Below are 22,703 nucleotides of genomic sequence, written 5' to 3' on the forward strand. Positions count from 1 at the left end.
CCACACCTGTCAGGTGGATGGATTATCTTGGCAAAGGTAAAGATTTTATTTGACTGGGCAGGGGCACAGCCATGCGTTGGCCTGGGAGGGAATAGGTCCACCCACTGGGGAGCCAGGCCCAGCCAGTCAGAATGAGTTTTTCACCACAAAAAGACTTTATTACATACATGTTTCATCAGCTGTCTGGATGGCTAATCTCAGACGATCACGCAGGTGAGTTTACACATGGTCTGAGGTTGTGAGGCTGGTTGGACGCACTGCTAAATTCTCCAAAACGATGGAGCGAAATTAACATTGAATTATCTGGCAACAGCTCTGGTGGATATTCCTGCAGTCAGCATGCCAATTCCACGCTCCCTCAACTTGAGACATCCGTGGCATTGTGTTGTGACAACTGCACCTTTGTTTTTTTTTAATCCCCAGCACAAGGTGCACCTGTGTAATGTGCAGGCTGTTTAATCAGCTTCTTGATATGCCACACCTGTCAGGTGGATAGATTGTCTTGGCAAAAGAGAAATGTTCACTAACAGGGATGTAAACAAATTGGTGCACAAAATTTGAGAGAAAAACTTTTTGTGCGTATGGACATTTTCTGGGATCTTTTAATTCAGCTCATGAAACATGGGGCCAACACTTTACATGTTGTGTTTATATTTTTGTTCAGTATAGATGGGTGTACCAAATAAACTGGCCACTGATTGTATGTAAAACACAGGGAAATCAATTGTTTTACTGCACTGGGCCTTTAAAACCATAACTATCAGTTTTTCTTTTGAATATTATGCTAAGTCTCCAATTTGCACATTTCAGCAGTGTAAGTGTCTGAGTAGGCTACATAAAAGTGCACTTTCTAAATTGATCTCTGACCATTCGATTTCAACTTCATAATGCCAGAATTATCTCAAAAGTTATGCTATAGTTTGACGGGATAGTTCGGGATTTTGGCAATGAGGCCCTTTATCGATTTCCCCTACTCGCTGTTCCCATAGACTTCCAGTAGTTAGCAATTGCGCTAACGGTAGTTGGCAGCTTACTTAAAACTAAACACAGAGACATACAAATTATATCCAGTTCATCTAATTGCCCAAATCCCGAACTTTCCCTTTAATAGAAGTGGCCTCTTGCCGAGTTCAAAAAAACTGGGAGGTCAAATCATGACTTCAGTGATCTTCAGGTCGGGAAGTCCGAGCTCTAGAAGAGGCCCGACTTCCCGAGTTGGAATTCGGAGTTGGATGACGTTCAAATCGATTTCCCAGTCAGAGCTAGTTTTTTTCCGAGTTCCCAATTGTTTTGAACGCACTGAAGTCGGAATTCAGTGATTTCCGAGTTCCCATTGTTTTGAAAGCGGCATCTAGACATACTATACACCACACTGAAAGAGACACTGCCATTTTGAATAGGCTTAGGGCCTATAATACATTACACAATATGTTCCTTGAAATGGATTAACATTTATTGTAATGAGTTTGTTGTGGTTGCAAAATTGTGCATTTGTGTAAAATATATATCTGACTGCACATACATGCAAAAAATGGCATATTTCCAAAGAATGTTAACTCTTCCCTTTTTAGGCAAATAATAAAATTGAATCCCTCTTGATTGTTAAGAGATAAAGCTTGTCTTAAATTACAGAACATTATTATTTAGGCCACTTAAAACAAATACATCTCAGTAAAATTATTTACAACCGATGGAGTGGGAGACATGTCTTATTTCTATTTCTCAAGTCATTATCAAAAAAACATAATTACAACCATTTACGTAATAAAAAAAGATGAAGAGGCTGACAGATCACTTCACATGACAGATGTTAAGTTATTCACACATGCATTTAGTGCGAATGTTCATTACACCGCACACACACCGCACACGGAATTTCTAAAAAGCATACACACGTTAATATCTCCAACAGGCACAGAACAGCAGAAAGCAGAGCAGAAACACAGCATGGCCAAAATAAGAGCAACAATATTCAGGCTTTCTCAGATTTTATATACATAATATATTAATTTACAATGTGTTCCTACTATTGAAAGAGTCGTGACTGTCTCCTTTACACGAAAATACTGAAGTCAAAAGCAGAGACCTCAGTTGTTTGATAAATAAAAATAATAAGCACTGTAAGACGACTAATCTCCTGTCCATTTCATAAGTCCTCATGGGTGGATGTAGCTGAAAGAGTCGTACTAATTAATGCTCGTCTAAATTACAAGTCCCTTATGCAGTGGATAGATTTATGTCTGCGAGGTCGACGATGATGCGCCTTGATTTTCTGTCTGTTTTGAATTGTTCAGAAACTGACCGCTGGCGCCGACGTATAACCTGGATCGCATTGGCCACTTCTGTTGAGATAAAAAGAGAACGAATGATTTAGGGAGTGCAGTTGACTGATTTCATTGCACCTGAAAATAGAATTAATAAAATGAACAAACAAATATGTTGCTAAGTTTATTTTAAGTCATTCTTCAGTTGAACACACATACATTACATTAAGCAATATATTTAATTTAAATGTTTAATTGCATTTTTACATTTACATTTTAGTCATTTAGCAGACGCTCTTATCCAGAGCGACTTACAATTGAACACAATTTATGGTGCAAATTGGTGCTTTCAATTACCAATAATAGCCATTCCTCTCTATATAATTGTATTAAGCATAATAGGAAGACTACTCATTTTAAAGATCTGTGTAATATAAAAAGTTGTGCAATGATGGCTAAATGCATTTTATGCATGATTGATTATTGTTAGCCAACTATTTTTTTATTATTACGTTTTTTTCTATTATGTGGTATATTGAATAGAGCTGACACAATTATGACACACTTTGTCAGGTTAGTTTCAAATGGAATTTCGATATCAATTCAACGTCAAAATGTATTGGGCCTACTTACTTTCACAGGGTGCAGGTAACCTTCACCTTTCAGCGAGTGTAAGGCCTCTGTTTGTCTATTGCTCTCTCCCTCCTCCATCCCCTCCTCTTGCAAGGTCCGAGTCAGATGGGCAATATAAGTGGTGGCCAAAATCAACACGTCGAGCTTGGACAGTTTTGTGTCCGGTGGCACCGACGGAAGAGTCCTCTGTAGCTCCAGGAATGCGCTTCTCAGGGTCTGCACTCGACTCCTCTCCCGCGCTGCGTTGGCTGCTGCCGGCCGCCCTCTGCCACCGAGCCCACCGGCCTGGACCACCCTGGAGTGCTGCAGGGCCCCCGGACGCCGACTGTCGGTGGTCAGCATGTCAGGACTGGGGCTGGAGCTGGGGCTAGATGTGGGACTCTCATCCATAACTGTCACTGGGCCATTTCCACTATCCATGCGGATCGTCTGTCTTCCAACCATATAGGGAGCACTTATAAACCTGACGGGTAACATATGTCTTGTTGATGAATGTGCATTTTCACTTGCTTATTACATTTAAAAAAAACTGAAAATGCCAAGATTGTAATTGAAATAAAACAAGTTATGTATTTTATAATAAGCCTACATTAGCCTACAGAAATAGTACAAGTTTATGTAGGTATATTGACCAGTGTGCGCAAATGCATTGAAATGATCTGCAACAGGCCAAGTTAGTTGCTGAACATAAATTAAGGCAGGCATATCAAATCCTCATCCTTGTCTTGAACTGTGTGCATTCTGAACTTGTGTATAAACATGCCGTTGAATATTTAGGCCTTTTCAAAAAGATTAATGGTAAAATAGTACTGCAACAAATTCTGTATCCAATTAGGCCTATTGAGTAAACTTAAATTTGCAATACCCATATAAAGTATTCATTGCGCATATAGGCAACATGTACTTAATCAACATAACAACATTACTAAATTGTTGTGAAGAATGTCAATCAAATATCAAATATAATCGTGTTATTGTTCCTTCATTATTGCAATAAAGCATTAGAAAAATAATCATACTGAGACCCACGTGGGTTAACCTTGACCTAAGGCGGCTGCTTTCCCAAGTTCAATTTGACATAAGAATGTGAAACATATAATAAATAGTTCTATGGCAATTGCAACATTATTTGGTGTGGTGCAGACTCATGTAAATAATACCAATTATCGTGCACGTTCCATCACCATCATTAAATATGTTTACATAACTGACTGTGCTTGATGGTGATGCTGTTATCAAGAAATCAAAACACCTCATAACCCTCTGAAAATAATATTACTTTGAATGTATTCCAAGCCATGTCGTCTATGAAAATAAGGAGAACTTACCTTCAAATTTCCCCAAAAACGCCGTCTTGAGTAACGACATCAAGGCAATGCAGAGAGGTATCGTGCATCACACAGACTACACTGCTGCTACAATACGAGGTGGAGAAAAGTAGCCCTGCCGCTCCAAGTACAGATAATCTTTATAAAGAGGCGCGGCCGAGGAAAAAGGTGCGCAGTGGTCCGTGTCCATGCGTGCTCACCTGAGTGTGTGCGTAAAACTCTCAGGAGCCTCTAATTTATTGGATACCCAAAGAGCTGACAACTCTTAGACTCCGGAGTAATTAATCATAAGCCCTTAAGACTGCCTGGCAGTGGGAGAGACTCTGCTCTTTCCCTTTCACAACTTGTTTCTGTCAGAGGAGAGAGAGGAGGGACCCCTTTTCAACACCAGAGGCAGCATTTTTTCTAGCGAACACCATTTTGGGGACGGTACCTCTCTGAAAACCACAAGTGAGCAAACCATGTATTTTTGTCATATTATGGTCACGTCAATAAAGTGGGGACATCTGTATTATTACGTTGATATGGGTCGTCAACTGGTATACCTGCCTTCCTACCCAAGTGCTCGGTCACTGCTTTGCTTTCGAAAGGCTTCAAGGGGGCTATATCAGGTACATGCCCAAATAAACAGTCCCTAATATTTTGGTGCTAATGTTGCAGACGCCAATGGTTGCAGCAGACCATGATGACAAGATGACTAGAGGGTAAGGTGATATGCAAAATTGACTAATTGCCTGGGTGCCTTGAGTTGCAGGTAGAAAAATAGTCTGATTTCCATGAAACAGCTAGGGCTAATAAACAAACTTTGAACAATGCAATCAACACAGGCCTACACGAGGAAATACTTGCGACTCATAAATTAATCACTGATTTCCAGGGTCCGCAAACGGAGATGTCGGCAAATGAATGATTGCAATTATTCATAATATAGGCTATATCCTTAGACGGTTCTTAATAAACATTGTTTTTGTTAGGATGGAGTAACAGAATTGCTTCGGGGAGGACCACTAATTATGAGGCAGAGCAAAAAGGGTTAAGTAAGCTTCGTTCCCTAATTACCCCACATCTTTCAGGGGTTATACTTCGACATACTTTAAAAAGCCCATTTAGACGTGCGCAGGGAATTTAGACAGGTACTTATAGCATACAATAACCAACCCAATATTACTCCTCACTCGGCGAGGATTTGTTGTGTTGGTTGTGTTGTGTTGGAGGATTATTTCCACATTACGAGAGAGGGACTGCAGGCAATATGCATTAGGTTATCACGCAATTAATATGTCCTTTGCTACCGCACGGCATGCGGTACCGATGCACGACTGGAACCAACAGGACCCTGAACAGCTTCTACCCCAAGCCACAAGGCTGCTAAATAGTTAGTTAAATCGTTAACCAAATAGCTTCCCAGACTAACTTAATTGACCCCGTTTGCAATTTTTTTTACTCATCACAACTGTTGCTGCAATACTGTTTACTAGCTCTCACTTTGTTATATGTACAGTACATATCTACATCAATTAACTCGTACCCCTGCGCCTCTACGGTACACCATGTATATAGCCACGTTATCTTTACTCATTGTGTATTTATTATAACTTTTATTATTGCGTGTTATTACTTTTCTATTATTTCTCTATTTTCTCTCTGCATTGTTGGGAAGGGCCCGTTAGCAAGCATTTCACTGTTGTTCACGAAGCATGTGACGAATAACATTTGATTTGATGCTCTAAAATTACTTTTTTGTTTTTAATAAATGGTTGATCAATTAACCATCTGACATCATTACATACCGTCGGTGTCCCACAAAACATGCCCTTTACACAACGGGAACAGACAAAATAGACTGCCAAAGACACCAGATAGTAACAACTCAAATTGAAGCTATTCCAAGTGATTTATTTGGAATAAAACAAATTCAGATTGGATTTATAAATGTGGATTTATTCGATATAGAGTTATGGGATATAACTTCCCAAATTGGTGATGTTATTTGAAAAATCCAATAAATATGTTTTATCAAGTGAAATTGAGACTTCCCAGCATGGGGAATTCATAAATAAACACATCGCACTCTAACACTCCAAAATCCAGGTATTTTAAACATTCTTAACAAGTACACTTAGCTACACACAACAAACAGGCAAAACCAACTATCATTGATGTACAAAATATATAAAAAAACGAAACTACCTTTATTTACACTGCACGACATAATCAGAATAATTTGTCACTTTTCAACAGGGCAACTATTGGCGAGTATAATTTCAACAGACTCCATTGCCATGGGCAAAGAGTGCAGGTAGTAGATATACAGTATCATGCATAAAGTGCCTCTACCACAGTCCATCAGTCACTAACAGTGACAGACCCTAGGGTAGACTCCTTCCTAGTGAGATTTTCAGGGGTCAGGTCCTGATGTTTGACGACAGCAGTGGTTGGCTGTGTGTTGTGTGCAAGGTAAGGGTCAGACGTGAGAGGGTCATCAGAGTGTGTGTGTGTTATCGGAGCTGGCATGTCTGTCTCACAGGCTTCAGACTTTCTTCAGGTTCCGTGGCCTGGGAGAACTGAGAGAAAGCTGACCAGATCATCAACCTCTTTAAATCATGTTTAAGTGGGATATGGTATGAAAAAGTATAAAACTATGTATATTGGATATTAAAGAGAAAGCCACTGTATGAACTTTTTATATTGTACTGATGGTCAACCCCAGGCCGACAGCAGGGAAGAAAAGTGTTTATTTGCAAAAAAAAAAAAGCATTTGACAAATAGCAGGCCATTCGTCAAGCATGTATACAAAATGAAACAAACAGTTAAGTGAAACATGTTGATGTTTAAATCACTTATACCAACTAAATACACGTTCTTATTCAAACTGAGATATACATTTGGCTCTCATTTTTGTATGAATGAATGAAGAAATTCATCAATTATCAAACATGGGTGGGAAGAGCCACTGTATTCTAAATCTGTCATATTGAACAGTCTAAAAACACTGAATGTTTCCACAATTTTGTGTCCCATATGGATGTATTAAAAAACGGTACTAATAAATGACCAAAGAGACCATTTAATTGATTGTATTGGTGACAGGCAATGATGATATCTTGATCTGAAACCTTTGCTGCTGCTGCCACTTTATCTTCCTACTTTTCCACTACTGTACTGTTTCCCCTTTTAAAGGCCATTTTTGTTTATTTTTGACTATTTTACATTTACAAAAAACACAGTAAGGTTACCCAGAAATGATTTTGAGATAAAAAAAAACAAAAAAAAAACGACTGCATTGGAACTTTAATAAATATGCAACATCCAGCAAGTTTTTGACTCGTTCAATCTCTTTTTCATTAATGTTTCATATGGATGATAGGAATATAGATTGTTACGGTACCTCATTGCTGCGCTCTCCAGTTGTGAGTGTTCGAAGCGGACTTCCTGCTGGGTCGCCCCCTCCAGAGGATTCTTCTTGCCCAGGGTGTTGCCGTAGTTATAGTTGTATGAAGGATGTGGGCCCATGTGGAAGTCTGATGCAACACAAACAAAGTCACACACACACACCTTGTCACAGTTCTGACAATACCTCGGGGACACACACAACAGGACCAAAGTAGGGACTGCGGTGCGGTGGACCTTAGAGAAAAGTGTATGGCGGTAACATGGGATATTAACTTTTTAAAGTTCTGACAAAGTGAGTGTCTCTTAAATATTTGTAATAAGAGGTTCTTCATTACTGCTGTCAATAATATGGAGGTTGAAATATTTGTTCTGTATGTCTCTATTATCAAAAATATCAAAAATATATAACAGTACATTATCTTACCAGTAAAGGGATAGGTGATCTGGATATAACAGTACATTATCTTACCAGTAAAGGGATAGGTGATCTGGCCTGTCATAAAGATATAAAAGTAAATTCTCTTACCAGTAAAGGGATAGGTGATCTGGCCGGTCATAAAAATATAAAAGTAAATTCTCTTACCAGTAAAGGGATAGGTGATCTGGATATAACAGTACATGATCTTACCAGTAAAGGTATAGGTGATCTGGATATAACAGTACATTATCTTACCAGTAAAGGTAAGGTGATCTGGATATAACAGTACATTATCTTACCAGTAAAGGAATAAGTGATCTGGATATAACAGTACATTATCTTACCAGTAAAGGTAAGGTGATCTGGATATAACAGTACATTATCTTACCAGTAAAGGTAAGGTGATCTGGATATAACAGTACATTATCTTACCAGTAAAGGGATAGGTGATCTGGATATAACAGTACATTATCTTACCAGTAAAGGGATAGGTGATCTGGATATAACAGTACATTATCTTACCAGTAAAGGTATAGGTGATCTGGATATAACAGTACATTATCTTACCGGTAAAGGGATAGGTGATCTGGATATAACAGTACATTATCTTACCAGTAAAGGGATAGGTGATCTGGATATAACAGTACATTATCTTACCAGTAAAGGTAAGGTGATCTGGATATAACAGTACATTATCTTACCAGTAAAGGTAAGGTGATCTGGATATAACAGTACATTATCTTACCAGTAAAGGTAAGGTGATCTGGATATAACAGTGCATTATCTTACCAGTAAAGGGATAGGTGATCTGGATATAACAGTACATTATCTTACCGGTAAAGGTAAGGTGATCTGGATATAACAGTACATTATCTTACCAGTAAAGGTAAGGTGATCTGGATATAACAGTACATTATCTTACCAGTAAAGGGATAGGTGATCTGGATATAACAGTACATTATCTTACCGGTAAAGGAATAGGTGATCTGGATATAACAGTACATTATCTTACCAGTAAAGGGATAGGTGATCTGGATATAACAGTACATTATCTTACCGGTAAAGGGATAGGTGATCTGGATATAACAGTACATTATCTTACCGGTAAAGGTAAGGTGATCTGGATATAACAGTACATTATCTTACCAGTAAAGGGATAGGTGATCTGGATATAACAGTACATTATCTTACCAGTAAAGGTAAGGTGATCTGGATATAACAGTACATTATCTTACCAGTAAAGGGATAGGTGATCTGGATATAACAGTACATTATCTTACCAGTAAAGGGATAGGTGATCTGGATATAACAGTACATTATCTTACCAGTAAAGGTAAGGTGATCTGGATATAACAGTACATTATCTTACCAGTAAAGGTAAGGTGATCTGGCTGGTCTTCATTCTTTCATCTTTCCATTTTTTCTTGCCGTCTTTCGACGCTTTCCAGTTAATCAGGAACTGCCTGGACAACTCGTTAATTTCCTTCCCATTAAGTTCCTCTACAAAAACAATATTACTATCATCTACAATTCATTTACGTACCATATGTGTTTTAGAGCTGATATATTTTCTGCAATTGTAGCGAATTAGGTCAAAGGCATCAGTTATTTGAAAGATCCTCATGTAAAATGCATAATACAATTCCTACGGTCATTTTGGTGGTGCGCGGCCAGCGGCCATTTACTCACCCAGTCATCAGCCTGTCTCTGTATTTTGGTTTGTGGCAGACAGTATTTCCACTCAAATCCATTCGATGCAGCAGAGGCCATTGACTAAACACCCCCTCTAAATCCTGAAAGCACACAAGATAAATACTTATGTTGAACATACTGTACTTACAAATGTATAGGGGTTGGACACTATATACAATTGTAGAGTCTCTGTACAGCTTTACGTGACAAAGTGTGGAAACAAAGTGGCACTTTAACCTTTGAGGAAGTGAATATGGAGGACTCAAAAGTATTCATTTATAATGCATCTACAGACTGTACATTCAACAATGTATAAGAAGTCATACAATGAATGTAATCAACAAACCACTCTCCAGTGGGAAAGTCATACTATCAGCAAAAACAACACGATTCAAAGGTTGTACTGCCAAGAGCAAAGTCCAAGAGAAAAGGTGCAAACAACACATCAGCTTGTTTTAATAAACAGTCGCTGGTGTCATGTGACTAATAAGCGTGTTGCCTGCCCCGCAGTGTATGTTTATCTAAAGGCACATTAATCCAAGCCTGGAAATATGAATACTCTCTGGACACGCTCTGATTGTTCATTGCCTTCCTGTCTCGGCCAAAGCGCTTCCACTTTTCCAGCCCGCGCTGCAATCAGTTCAGAGGGGACCCCTCGGCGCGGCGCGCTCCCAGGCTTTGATAAATGATCGTGTCAGGGCCGTCACTCACAAGGGCCCTGGCGAGGAGCGGCCCAGCGCCAAATTGCCCCCCACGCGGGGGCGTGAAGACTAGAGCAGCCTAGGCTGGATGAGCACTGTGCTGGGCTGCTGGGCCCTGGTTCCCCACTGGACTTAATGATTGGCCAGTTATGAACCTGTATTTGACCAGCACTTCGATTCCCCCGTCCTCTCTGGTCCTCGTGCAGTGCTAACAGCCTCGATAGATACCAGCCCATTTGTCACCCTGGCTGACTGCCTGTCATAATCTATTTTAAAAATCCATAATGCTTCCTGGGGATTCTGACCACACTGGGCTGAAGGAGGGATTGATCCTTCATGGTGCTGTCTTTGTAGGATCAATAGTGGCAGAGGGGTTGTATAAATTAAAGGAGATATCCACTAAATATGAGAACATGAAAGCTCCCTCTGACACATGTACAGCAATTACCTGCAGAGGGTAATCTCCTCTTCTCAGTGGAATATCATTTATGTTGAGTGCCAATGTTACCCACACTAACAGTGTGCTTTCAATGCCATGTCCCAAAGTGACATTATAGTGTGGATCAAGAAATGGCTTTTCAAAATAATTCAGCCATCAAGCCTTTCAGATCCATAAAGAGAGATTTTATTTCCCCCCCCCCCCCTCAGAAGTGGAGCTTCGGGAATGCACAGCAGGTCGTTTTTCAAGGTCAACACAGCGAGCAGAAACCATATCTTTGCTTTTAATGAATCTCCCATCAAGTTCAGTGGTACTGCTGGGGAGGAGGTATCAAATGCTGGACTCACAGAGAAAAAGGAAAAATCAGCCCCCTAAGGAGAGAAATTTGCGCTTGTTTTAAAGCTGTCAGCGAGGGCAGTCCTGGGGGACGAGGCCGCTGATTTGTTGAATAATTCTGACCCTGTGCGAGTCGCAGAGACTGGGAACCTCTGGCGGGATTTGCAGGATTTGGTTCTTTAGCACTCTGCTCTCCATATCATTTCACACATCACTTACGGAGGGCAGCGCTGCTATGTTCATGTTACCCTGATCCGCTTATAGCGAGCATGTTGATTTTGATACACAACGCCACGCATAGTTGCTGTGATGTGGGTCATTATTTTGATCGCACAACATGCTCACAGTTTACACTTTTGTCACGTTGGTAAAGAGTAGAGTGAGTGGTGACTGGTATTAGTTCCATCAGTAGTAGCGCTTTCATGAGGAAACGTACCTGCATGTCCTGTAACTGGTTGTCTGCAGCAAAGAAATGTGTGTTTCTTTAGAACGGCAAGATCTCTGACATCATCTATGTTGTTCCTGTTGATATTCAAGACACCGAAAGATTCCTGCAAAGATAATCTACTTTGTAAATACAATGGCAAAACATTTGAACAACTACTTAAATAATATTTACAACCAGTATATATTATTGATCCTTGATTAACAGTGTAAAATGGTTCAATAGATTGCTTTGGTTCTATTAAATGCTGTTGTATTAAATACGCCTGTTCAAATTTGGTATTCATCTTAGTTTCAGTTCCTTTAACTGGAAGCATTGATAAAAAGCTGGAGCTCTTACATTTGCGCTGCAATTTCTTTAATTATCAAAATAAACAAGAATGTGAGATTTGCAGTTTGTTTAACCAGAGTCTAAGGAGTAAACTTTGTAAGTCGCTCTGGATAAGAGCGTCTGCTAAATGACTTAACTGTAAATGTAAATGTAAACAGCCCTGGTTGATCTGTGAGACCAGAAAGTGCCACAGAGCTCTCTTTAACATCATCAAACTCAGCACAATACCGCTTTTACAGGGACCAGTTTCCTTACGGAAATCAGAGACCTTTTCCAGACAAGGACATAATACAGATTGTGAACATATACATATGGTCCGATTGCTCAGATGGAAATTATGACATTACCGATAAAGAGCAACATGAGATCAATGGTGGAATCCTGGTGCACAGGCACAACCTGCATTTCAATTGTGGTGTGAAATGAGCTGAAACAATCTAATTTACTGTAGGATGTGGTTGGTGATGTAGTTGGTTTGTTATTGGGTCTTACAGCGAGGGAGAAGAGAGTCCTGGGGTCAAAGAGTAGCTTCTCCCCACTGGGCAGTCTCTGGCCCTCCAGGTAGAGCATCTTCAGCTCCTCTAACCCCCCCATCACCATGATGCTTTTTCCCTCCAGGTAGCTGATATGGCACAGAGAGAGACACACACAAACATAAGATTGAGATGTACACACATGCACGGAAAGACAAAGACCCACGAATGGAGAAACAGATTAACGTATCGCCAAAGCTTTAACACAGACGGCAAACATTTAAACTGGATACATAGGACAAGCTCCTACTCACAGTTTGGAGAGCTTCTGCAGGTTGGAGAGGTTATCTACGTGAGTGATGATGTTGTTCTGCATGTATAGGTGTGTGAGGTTTGAGGCAAAGCCCAAGTTGCAGACGTGGTTGATCTTATTGTCGTACAGGTAGAGGACTGTAAGGTTTCTGCACATGGAGAGATCTTCCTGCAACACATACTTTCACAAACAAAGAAGATTTCCCTACCATTAGAACATTGGAGACTGCTGAGGGGAGGACGGAGCAAATGGAAACCATGTGTTTGATGTATTTCATACCATTCCACCTATTCCACTCCAGCCATGACCACAAGCTTGTCCTCCGCAATTAAGGTGCCACCAACGTCCTGCACATTAGAAGCTAAAAGAGAGAAGCACAGAAACAAAACATAGCTGGCCTATATTCATTTTGGTAACTGTAGTATCGCACTTACAATGTCCTCTATGTTCTTGTTAGAGAAGTTCAGGTGAGTGAGTTTGAGGTACTGTGGGAGTGAGTAGCTTCTCTTGTTTTTCAAATAGTAGCTGGATTTGGCAATCAGATCCATAGTGAGGCGGACCATGATGGCTCGTCACAGACCCTGCCTCAGAGTGGATGCTTTTCAGCTTCAGCCAAGCGTTCACAGAACAACCACCAGAAACGTCTGAAAAAGGGAAGTGAATAAGCTAGCTGTAAAGAGTAAAGTCAAAGGAAATTAAATGTCATTGAAGTCTTTCCACAAATAAGTAACTATATGACAGATACAAAAATATATTACCTCAATGAAATATTTTAGACTTTAAGAGCTCATTAAAGTAAAGAGGGATATAAATAGGCCTAAATTAAACCTATTCCCCGAACAGGCCATCTATTCCCCGAACAGGCCATCTATTCCCCGAGCAGGCCATCTATTCCCCGAGCAGGCCATCTATTCCCCGAACAGGCCATCTATTCCCCGAGCAGGCCATCTATTCCCCGAGCAGGCCATCTATTCCCCGAGCAGGCCATCTATTCCCCGAGCAGGCCATCTATTCCCCGAGCAGGCCATCTATTCCCCGAGCAGGCCATCTATTCCCCGAGCAGGCCTGCTGACACCCCAGGGGTTTGTTTATTAGCTAGACCCTGAGACCAGATCTAAATGTGCATGTGATTTTCTCTCTCTCAATGAAGACATCGAGAAGTATAGATGTCCTTCTCTGCTCACCAGTCACAATCCCTCATGAGCAAGGCTTTACTCCTTTTACACTTCTGCCTCAGTTCCAGTATGCACACACTTCTGTTGAGAGAAAACACACACACACACACACACACACACACACACACACACACACACACACACACACACACACACACAGAGAGAGATCAGAGTGTGACAACAAGTATTTTCTAAACCTGATCTCAGGGCACGAGCCGAGGCAGAGTTGACATGAATGGAGGGCCTTTGATCGATTGAGATGAGATCTCCCGTGGGCAGCAACCAGATCAGTGTAGCCCTCGGGACTCGACGGGCAGCAGTTAATCATGTGCAAAACTAACACTAACACTAGCAGCAGTTAACTTACAGGATAAATTCAAGGCCACATTCATTCACATATTTTCTGTAGCAACTACTAACGTTAGCTAGCAAGCTAGGCATAAATAAACAACAAGCTAGCAATGCAGGCTAGCTAAACGTTAGGCTGTCAACAAAGCTGTCAGCGCTAGCCATCAAAAAATAAACTTGCAAAATAAATACAACTCTAGCTACCTCTGTAGTATATGCACGTGTCCTCCTTGTAATGTTATGATAAAGAGACTAAAGACGCGAGATGAGATGAATAAATTCACACTCGTGTGGTCTGTGGATATCCTTGTTGGAATGATTGCCATGGGGACAACGCGCCAAAGCTGCGTAAAGTACTTCTTCTTCTCTATGTTTTTATGGCATACCACAACTAATTTGCCGCCCAGTGATCAAATATATCCTTTCCTATGCAATAAAAATATGAAACGGAAATGTTACTTTCCTTCTATTATCTTGAGTAGGCTAATTAACAACCATGGATTTAGTTGAGATTTTCGAGCACGAGCTGTTTACACCTTATGTCTATGGTTTACACAAGTGTCAATCAAATTGTGTACCGCGTGCAGTTGAAGTCAGGAAGATAAATTGATATTCTGCTCATTACTAATTACTTACAATGGTTGCCTGTATTCATGCATTTCATTCTTGTCAACGCTCTGTTGTATTTAACTACAAAAACAAATATTTTCGACGGTGACAGTTGTGAAAAATGACCAAATACAGGCTGTTTTCAATGTAAAAAAGATATTATTATTCTTATAGTACATTTCAGTTAAATGTGGACCCAAAAGTAAAATGATCTAGAACAAACATAGGAATTCACAAAGGAAGTGGTAGAAAATAATTGGCTATGCAGTGCATTATTGCTGCAGTCAGCATGTAGATAAAACAAAACATATCCTTTAGATTGAATTATGTTTCACAGAAAATTGAACAATGTAATGAATGCATCAATAGGTTTAATCAATTATTTCAATGATCACAATCAAATGTATTTTTGTTAATTTATGTAAAATCACCTCAGAATAAATTACAGTTTGAATATATCACCGTTTTTGCCATTGGTATCTAGATTTGAATAAATGTGTATATTTGCATCCAAAATATTTGTGAATTGGATCGCTTTTCACACTTTATTGCCTTGTCACATCCTCATTAAAAACATATTTTGGGCCAGACTTTTCTGGCTGAGTAAATTGAAAGATATTGGATAATTATAAAGAAAGCCAGAATGAAACAAGCTAAATTCCTATCAGCACTTTTCCTTTCTTCAGAAATAGTCTAAAACTATTCCATTCCAACACCATGAATCATGTGGTCTTTTATGGACCTTTCTAATGATCAGCTACTTGTGTGGTATTGTAGACCTCTGAAATAACAACCGTTTTGCCTTTCCAGTGGTGGAATGTAAAATCTTTTATGTCCATGATTATTTTCAATGAGGTCAAAGGTTAAATAAAAATCAAATAGTGTGGAACATCTCAGACAGGCGCACACACACACGCAAACAGTAAACAGATCCTGCAGCTATCCCTGAGTGCCTGCAGACATGTACATGACGTAACCCGACACCATGTTTATTAGTTTCTCCTCTTCTCTCCAGCCAAGATCACATTGCTCCCAGTAATAATGCGTATAACGCGCCAGGCAGGCCGGGGTCGCAGTGCGATTGGCTCAGCGAGTCTCAGCAGTGACCCATGCATTGTTATATAATTGTCAAGGCCCGGGCTTCCTGCGAATGAGTGACTTGCCTCCACTTATGCATGCAGAGCACTTGGCAGGGAGGAAATGTAGCGCTATAGGCCCTTCTTTCCCCCCACATAGCTCCACTCTAGGGCAATGAGTGAGTTCCAACCCCCTTCATTATAGCCTACACCATGCTTGTTGAGCATATTCTGAGATCCAAAGTAAACAATATCCTTGGACTTCTGCAGGGTAATTTGTTCCGCAGGGCCTATAGGTGCCCAGTAATAAATAGCTATTCATCATACGCCTTATCAATCCTCTGTTCTCAGAACTTCAGTTAGGCCTAGTTTTTTTTAAATCACTATTACATCAGCCCTGTTTATTATTGTAATGTATTTTCGATTAACTCACCAAATGAGGTGCAATTCCACTGTTTCATAGATAATGTGTTTTCTATTAAGTGTACAGTTAATTAAAATAAATGTTAATTCAGTAACATATTAGCAATAGTATTGAATGCTTGGCTGTCGGTCGGCCTTCATTGGAATTCACATTTACTTGTTTCCACTGTTAGCGAAGCATCTGAATGTTCATCTGGTGACGACCATAAGAATGACATGTATGGAACACTGGTCTTATATTTAAATGATCATTTACAAACCTTGCATTAGGTAAAACCACTACTAAGACAGCACATTCCATATACTTGTTGAGCATCTAGCCATAACAGTATTTAGCTAATACAGTAACAGTACTGTAATGCACTTAAAACCACTAGCTACAGAGCATTCAATGTGAGGGTAAAGCCAATTGTTTCCTGTTGTTAATTCCAAAAACTCAAATTACATTTAACATAATTCAATAAGTTTCCTCTTTCTAAAACACTTTAGGATACACACTTCACCCATTATAATAACATAAAAAGAATATAAAAAGAAAATCATTACAAGAATTGATGCCAAAGCTCATGTACATGAGGAAATGCAGACCCATTCAAAGTGCACCAAATATGGTTCCCCGCCTCCGCAATGTTGCATCAAAAATATACATTCCACCATTATAATACTACAAGAAAAAGAATTGTGACATGAAATGGTGCCAGGGCTGCAGTGTGTAAGGAAAAGCAGACTCTGTGTCTGCTTCGATGTAGAGCAGACGGGTTGGGTGAATAGACTCCAGTGTGCACAGCTCCTGTTTCTGTGCTGCATCATTGCCACGGCTCGACTTGACGACTTGACAATCCTGAAGGATTGTGTACTACAGAGAGACAACCTGCACCAAAAGCCGCTCCGCAGAGACTTCTCGACCATGCCAGCCAGTGTTTACGTTTGAGCCGATGCAGCGGCTTGAGTTTGTTGTTCCATTATGTAATGATATGACTGGCCAGAGTTGAAATGACTGGCTGACTGGTTGTAGGTTTTGTTATGGAGTAATATACCATGGTCTTTGTTAAAGTGTTAAGTTGTGCTGCGAGGGTGTGTGTGTAGTCTACTCTAGCCAATACCTAACAGCCATGGGACATGAAAATGTCACAGTGCTATGTCATGTTGAACCCAAAGGAGAATACCTTTCAAAAGTCTGCAAGCATTCAAAAATAAGAAAATACATTAACTAAAGTTGGAAGCAATTCAGTCAAAACAATATGGTTCACCAACCTCAGGAATTGTTCAATGAAAATGGTGATACTTCAAGTCAAGGAAGGAAAACTAATGTAGATACATTTTAACAACACTATTTATTCATACACTTATGTGGACATAAGTTGAGATCACTCACTCACACTAAAGAATAGCTGAAGATAAAACCAATAAACTTTCCTCAGATAATAATTGAAAGATCATCCTGCTAACCAGAATCTAAATAGTAATACACACACGAGGGGTGACTCCACTTTGACTGTTTCGGGCTTAGATGGCAGACGTGTTGATTTGATTGAAGAGCTTATGCTTGATGACTTGAGACATCAGACCATGGATCGCCTCAATTGTCGTCTTGCAGCTAGAATAGCCAGAAAAAAAAAGAGGAAAGTTCAGTTTCGCTCTGGACATGAAGAGGTGACACAGACCTCCTATCCATCAACAGACAGGTCAGATAAACAAACAGATAGGTGTTGCATTCACGGGAGAAAAACTCAATAAATCACAACCATTGTATAAATAATAAGCAGACCTTGAATAGGTAGGTAGGACAACTCTACCTGCTAAAACAATTAACTAAGTATTCCCATTGCATCTACACAAATAATGTGTGATCAAAATGGTTACAAAACATAGAGAGATTCTATAACTTAGAGTTGTACAAAGCGTAGGCCTAAGCAGACCAGAGATTTACAGTTTTCCATTGATCGTGTTCATCAGAAAGGCAAAAATGTTCCGAGATCAGTATTCCTACTCTGAGAAGCTTTGTGAATACGGACCAATGATTATTTTATGGTGTAGGAATAATTGGTTTCTCTGTGTCAGTTGTATATTTAAATGGTGTGTTTAACAGCAACTCAAATTGGTTTACGGTTGTCAATAATATCAGTAAAAATCTTTATCGTAACAGTACATAGGGCATTATCAACAATCCAATCCAGTCTGTCAATACTGCAAAACATGAACAAACATACAGAGTAATATATGGTGCCATGCCAATTTTAGAGATCAAGGCATTAAATCATTCACTAAATAAGCTCTAGGCTTGGAAGCAAAATAAATAAATACAAGTAAATGTAAATGCAGAATAAACAAGATCTAAATTAGATAGATAACCGGAGTGGAGGAGCGTTGCTGTACCTGTCTCGTGTTGCTTTGGCCAGTTTGTCCTCGGACTTCCTGTCGTGTGTGTCCAGGCCCAGCATGAAGCTTCCTCTTCCAAGCTGAGCCTCCGACTGCTCCAGTTTCTCAGACAGGTCAAACACCTGGCCCGTGGTGTACTCTGAATTCTGGGGAGGATTACACACACACATTGGATTATGTACCAATAAGTTATATTGTCATGTACCATGATCAGACGAAAGCATATGCACGAATTGTGATTAAGTTAATCAAAGTATGTGGAAGCAGTAGCCTATATACCCATGTGTGGGCTTTCTTTCATTCTTTCTTTACACACACACACAATGTTCATGCACAATTTCACCACCACCCTATTTTCTTCACCACTACTGAGACATTCAATTAAACAGTTACAATACGTCGAACTTGTTAATGGATTAAATGGCTTGTCAAGTCGCCGTGAAAGGGGTTCGGTGAAAAGGTTTGCCTAAGGTGAGGCCTTGTTTTCCATGGAGCAGGTAATTAGGAGACAATGATAGGGAGCCAGACTGTGGTGACTGACAAAGCCCTTCGCCAATGGACCAGTCAACTCCTGACAACTAGTCAATCCATCTTCATCCAGAATGACCAGAGTCCACTGTTTGGATAGTGTGCTGCCTTTAGAGACTGTTTAGCATCCACAATGGGAATTCACTGGGGGCTTTCAATCTCTAGAAAGTATTGGCAACAAGGGAGATGATCCACGGTGAACCACAGTGCATCTGTATCACCACATCTCCAACGCATAGATATTTTGTTTAAAGATTAACATGGTGGCCTCAGTCATATTAATTAACCTATGTTTGTAAATCTGTACAAGTGACTTTTTGGAAAATAGAAGACCCCCCCGGGCCATATAAAATTATTATAATAATGGTCTAAATAAAGAAAGGCATTGTCATTAATATGTAAGAATCACACATCATATATTTCGGCTGCTCCTTGACTCGGCATAGTATGGTTACATATCTATATGTAAACAAAAGGGTTTCACAAATGTAGCATTGCTTGAGTTAGAGTTAAATTCCAAACACTTACCGTCAGAAGACTTGAAGAGCTCAGAGTGTTGACCCAGTATTTATTCCAGAGGAGCTCCAGTAATTTTCGATCAAGGGAAGACTTGAAATAAGTCACCTCCAAGGCATAATACCTAAACAAACAAACAAGCCCACGGCACTTAGTGAATAAATAAACAATGTAAATTAAATACTACCTTTTTATTTACCACAGCATTACTAATGGATTATTACATTATAATGACTTGAATTTGTGTTACAGGCTACATCAACCCTAAAATAAAAAAAAAATAAATAAATAAAAAAAAAAATAATAATAATATATATATATATATATATATATATATATGAAGTATCTTGTCAAGTTTACTTAGACAATTTGCAAGATGATGCTAAATATTATACGTTTGCCTCAAGTATAAATGTCCAAGATGAAAACTCACTGTTTGCAGTGCACGCCGAAGTCTTCGATCTTGTTCAGGGGAATGGTCTGATATTCAGAGGGTCCCTCATCAGGAGGTTTGTAACCCTGAAAAACAACACAAACACACAATTATTAGACTCATGATATCTGAAAATGTTTATTTACTGAGAGGAAACGTAGTCTTAAAATATTTGCACAGTTCGATAGTGAGACAGCCAACTACTAATTAACCACTAATATACACATTTTGCAAAAGGAATAATTAACTAAATGTTGACAATGAATCATAATAGTATTACTTATAGATACAACAAAATCTTAAAAATAAATATTCCATTTGGCATGCTGAATATAGCAAATATATTTATGAGCTATAAATGAGACCAAAATGCTGAATTTGCAGTAATTGTGTGCCTAACTTGTCTAATACCACATGTAATACGGCTAAACACTGGAATAATGCAAGAAACGCATTTTACTCCTTACCTTGGGGTATGTTCTGAAGGCGCCAAGATTGACTTTCCCTGCAGATATGGTGCGAGTGGGGTCGATCTGGGAGGGAGAGATATACAGTAGAACAGGAAAATGTATTCAGAGGTCAGACAGTCTCTAGAGACCACTCCAAGCCGGCCACCAGGAGTGATGTTTTTTTCTCAACTACTGCTGCCAGTGTTGTCAAAGTACACACTTAATTATCCTATGCCCTTGGCACTGCAGCCCTGCAAAACCAATCAAGTGTAAATAGCATCTACAGTTACAAAAGCCAAATATTTGCCGTGCCTCATGGTGGACTACTACCATACATCATCAACCACTAAAGGGATGCCTAAACCTGATTGCACCCCTCTCAGTTACACATGTATAACCTTGCACCCACAAATTCAAAAGGAAAACCAAAGTACTGTATTTCAGAAGCAGTCTAATAAAAGACAAATGGACATTTTAACATGTATATTTTGTGGGTATTGCGCTATGAGCTGAAGTTGGGGCAGATCTTTCACTGTACTCACCACCACCGCCACGAAGGGCTCCTGAAACTGCTGGTTGAGCATCTGAGTGCTGACATCTATACCAGACAACCAGCAGCCGTAACCTGGGTGACTATGGTACCAGCCAATAGCGTTCTCCAGCCGACCAACCTGACAGTTCACAAACGGCAAGGAATCAATATCAATACAATGAAGAGATAGTGTCCAAAATGTAACCATTGTGATAAACAATGACAAGCACAGTTCTCACTAAAATGTCATGTATTTTGATCCATCCTTTTATGCAACATTAAGGACCAAAATCTCACTCCAGGAGTGTCATATTACCTGTTTGGCATTCTCAATGTAGGCAGCCATGTATTCATAAGCCGCAGCCTGGGCGTTGACCCGGGTCTCTGTGCCCTCCACGGGTAAGGCAAAGCTGTCCATGATGTTCATGGTCTCCCCGTCCACTTTCCCAAGCATCAACCCCATCACCTCGAGGTTGCCCCCGGACCTGGCGTGCATCACCATCTTCAGCAGCGCCAGAGCAGATATCTGGCAGTATTTGAAGTAATGATGACTATAGGACAAACATAATATTGGTGTGAATTATGTTCAGGTAATTAATATGGCATACACTAACTAGCTTGCAATGCAGGGAGAATTCCCATTGTTGACATGCTAACTAGCAAGCTAACTTCAGCTAGTAACGTTAGCTAGCTGGTCAAGCTAACTCAGCCAAACAAGGAACTAGCAAGCAGTTGCAAATAAAACAAATGACAATCTATCATTTATCAAATATATACTTACTCCTTTGTCCATGGCTTCGCAGCAAGGATTTCCTGTTGTTGTTTTTTGTCATATTTATATATTTCATCTATGCTCTGAACTTCCTGCATACTGTTTTGTAGCTCCCATGTTTTCTGTGCCATGCTACTCCCTGCCATGTTGACAACCTAGTCTCACTACCTCTCTAAAATATAAAGTAAAACTAGAAAGAAAACTAGTGCGCTATCAAACGTGGAATATTTCAAAAACCTGTAATAATAACATCATCTCAAAGCAGTAGCCCTTGCTTATCCATTCGTTCAGGGAGCCATGACACTGGACTGTACCATGCTATGAGGAAGGGGAACATACACATAAAAAGTGACCGTGGGGTTTTTGTTCAGTTAATGAGTATACGCATAAAATCATCGAATTAATTAAAAAATGCATGTCCCAAACAAATAAACTTATGCTTGTATTTATCAACAGCCACGAAACACCCATTAACGTGATGGTTTAGTCCAAATAACACAGACGACGTGATAGAAATGGTAATACTGACATCTTCTGGGGGAATATGTGAATGCTTTTCACTTATTTATTATTTTTGAAACAAAGTCATTCTTACATTTCAATTAGGTTTGGAAGGCAAATAATGTAATTGGCTTGCTGTAGCTAACTTAGCGCTCTGTTACCTGGTAAAATAATGGTAAATAAAATACTATTCAATG

The 22,703-nt window shown here is 39.7% G+C and overlaps 4 protein-coding genes across 5 annotated transcripts in view; 1 reads left to right on the plus strand and 3 right to left on the minus strand.

The window, feature by feature from the left end:
• Positions 1-3,099, plus strand: part of mcmdc2 (minichromosome maintenance domain containing 2) — a 16,636-nt gene extending 13,537 nt beyond the window's left edge. Inside the window, exon 14 of the mRNA XM_029755411.1 lies at positions 2,992-3,099. The gene's annotated coding sequence lies outside the window, so the exon portion shown is untranslated. The remainder of the gene's footprint in view (positions 1-2,991) is intronic.
• LOC115195510 (transcription factor 24) lies at positions 2,125-9,503 on the minus strand. 2 transcript variants are annotated; one of them, XM_029755415.1, is made up of 4 exons: positions 9,406-9,503; positions 7,614-7,746; positions 2,898-3,360; positions 2,125-2,342 (listed from the first exon to the last, which is right to left on the minus strand). In XM_029755415.1, the coding sequence occupies exons 2-4, from the start codon at positions 7,736-7,738 to the stop codon at positions 2,235-2,237; spliced, it is 696 nt and encodes a 231-aa protein (XP_029611275.1). In that variant the 5' UTR covers positions 7,739-7,746; positions 9,406-9,503; the 3' UTR covers positions 2,125-2,234. The 2 variants fall into 2 exon arrangements, with proteins under 2 accessions (XP_029611275.1, XP_029611274.1); XM_029755414.1 differs by lacking the exon at positions 9,406-9,503 and adding an exon at positions 8,088-8,336.
• Positions 9,454-14,828, minus strand: LOC115195511 (protein phosphatase 1 regulatory subunit 42-like). Its single transcript, XM_029755416.1, is given in 9 exon segments — positions 9,454-9,536; positions 9,726-9,829; positions 11,641-11,683; positions 11,685-11,755; positions 12,472-12,601; positions 12,767-12,945; positions 13,045-13,409; positions 13,950-14,021; positions 14,493-14,828. Coding segments are annotated over 7 exon segments (540 nt in total). The 5' UTR covers positions 13,048-13,409; positions 13,950-14,021; positions 14,493-14,828; the 3' UTR covers positions 9,454-9,526.
• A 2,883-nt stretch (positions 14,829-17,711) lies between these two features.
• Positions 17,712-22,331, minus strand: LOC115195513 (COP9 signalosome complex subunit 5). Its single transcript, XM_029755417.1, has 8 exons — positions 22,015-22,331; positions 21,550-21,784; positions 21,244-21,372; positions 20,720-20,785; positions 20,253-20,338; positions 19,832-19,943; positions 18,773-18,921; positions 17,712-17,993 (listed from the first exon to the last, which is right to left on the minus strand). Exons 1-8 carry the CDS (start codon positions 22,149-22,151, stop codon positions 17,903-17,905), a joined length of 1,005 nt encoding a protein of 334 aa, XP_029611277.1. The 5' UTR covers positions 22,152-22,331; the 3' UTR covers positions 17,712-17,902.
• Between the last annotated feature and the right edge of the window lie 372 nt (positions 22,332-22,703).

The sequence above is a fragment of the Salmo trutta genome, chromosome 6, assembly GCF_901001165.1.
Source record: "Salmo trutta chromosome 6, fSalTru1.1, whole genome shotgun sequence".
Taxonomy (NCBI): Eukaryota; Metazoa; Chordata; class Actinopteri; order Salmoniformes; family Salmonidae; genus Salmo; species Salmo trutta.

Excerpts from the sequence above, each read along its gene's own strand:
- LOC115195510 (XM_029755414.1), bottom strand. The coding sequence starts at position 8,283 with ATGTACTGTTATATCCAGATCACCTATACCTTTACTGGTAAGATCATG. Across the intron at positions 3,361-7,613 it reads CTGGAGAGCGCAGCAATGAG|GTTTATAAGTGCTCCCTATA; the intron begins GTACCGTAACAA and ends GTTACCCGTCAG. Across the intron at positions 2,343-2,897 it reads GTTACCTGCACCCTGTGAAA|AAGTGGCCAATGCGATCCAG; the intron begins GTAAGTAGGCCC and ends TTATCTCAACAG.
- LOC115195513 (XM_029755417.1), bottom strand. The coding sequence starts at position 22,151 with ATGGCAGGGAGTAGCATGGCACAGAAAACATGGGAGCTACAAAACAGT. Across the intron at positions 21,373-21,549 it reads ACATTGAGAATGCCAAACAG|GTTGGTCGGCTGGAGAACGC; the intron begins GTAATATGACAC and ends GTGAACTGTCAG. Across the intron at positions 20,786-21,243 it reads AGCCCTTCGTGGCGGTGGTG|ATCGACCCCACTCGCACCAT; the intron begins GTGAGTACAGTG and ends TCTCCCTCCCAG.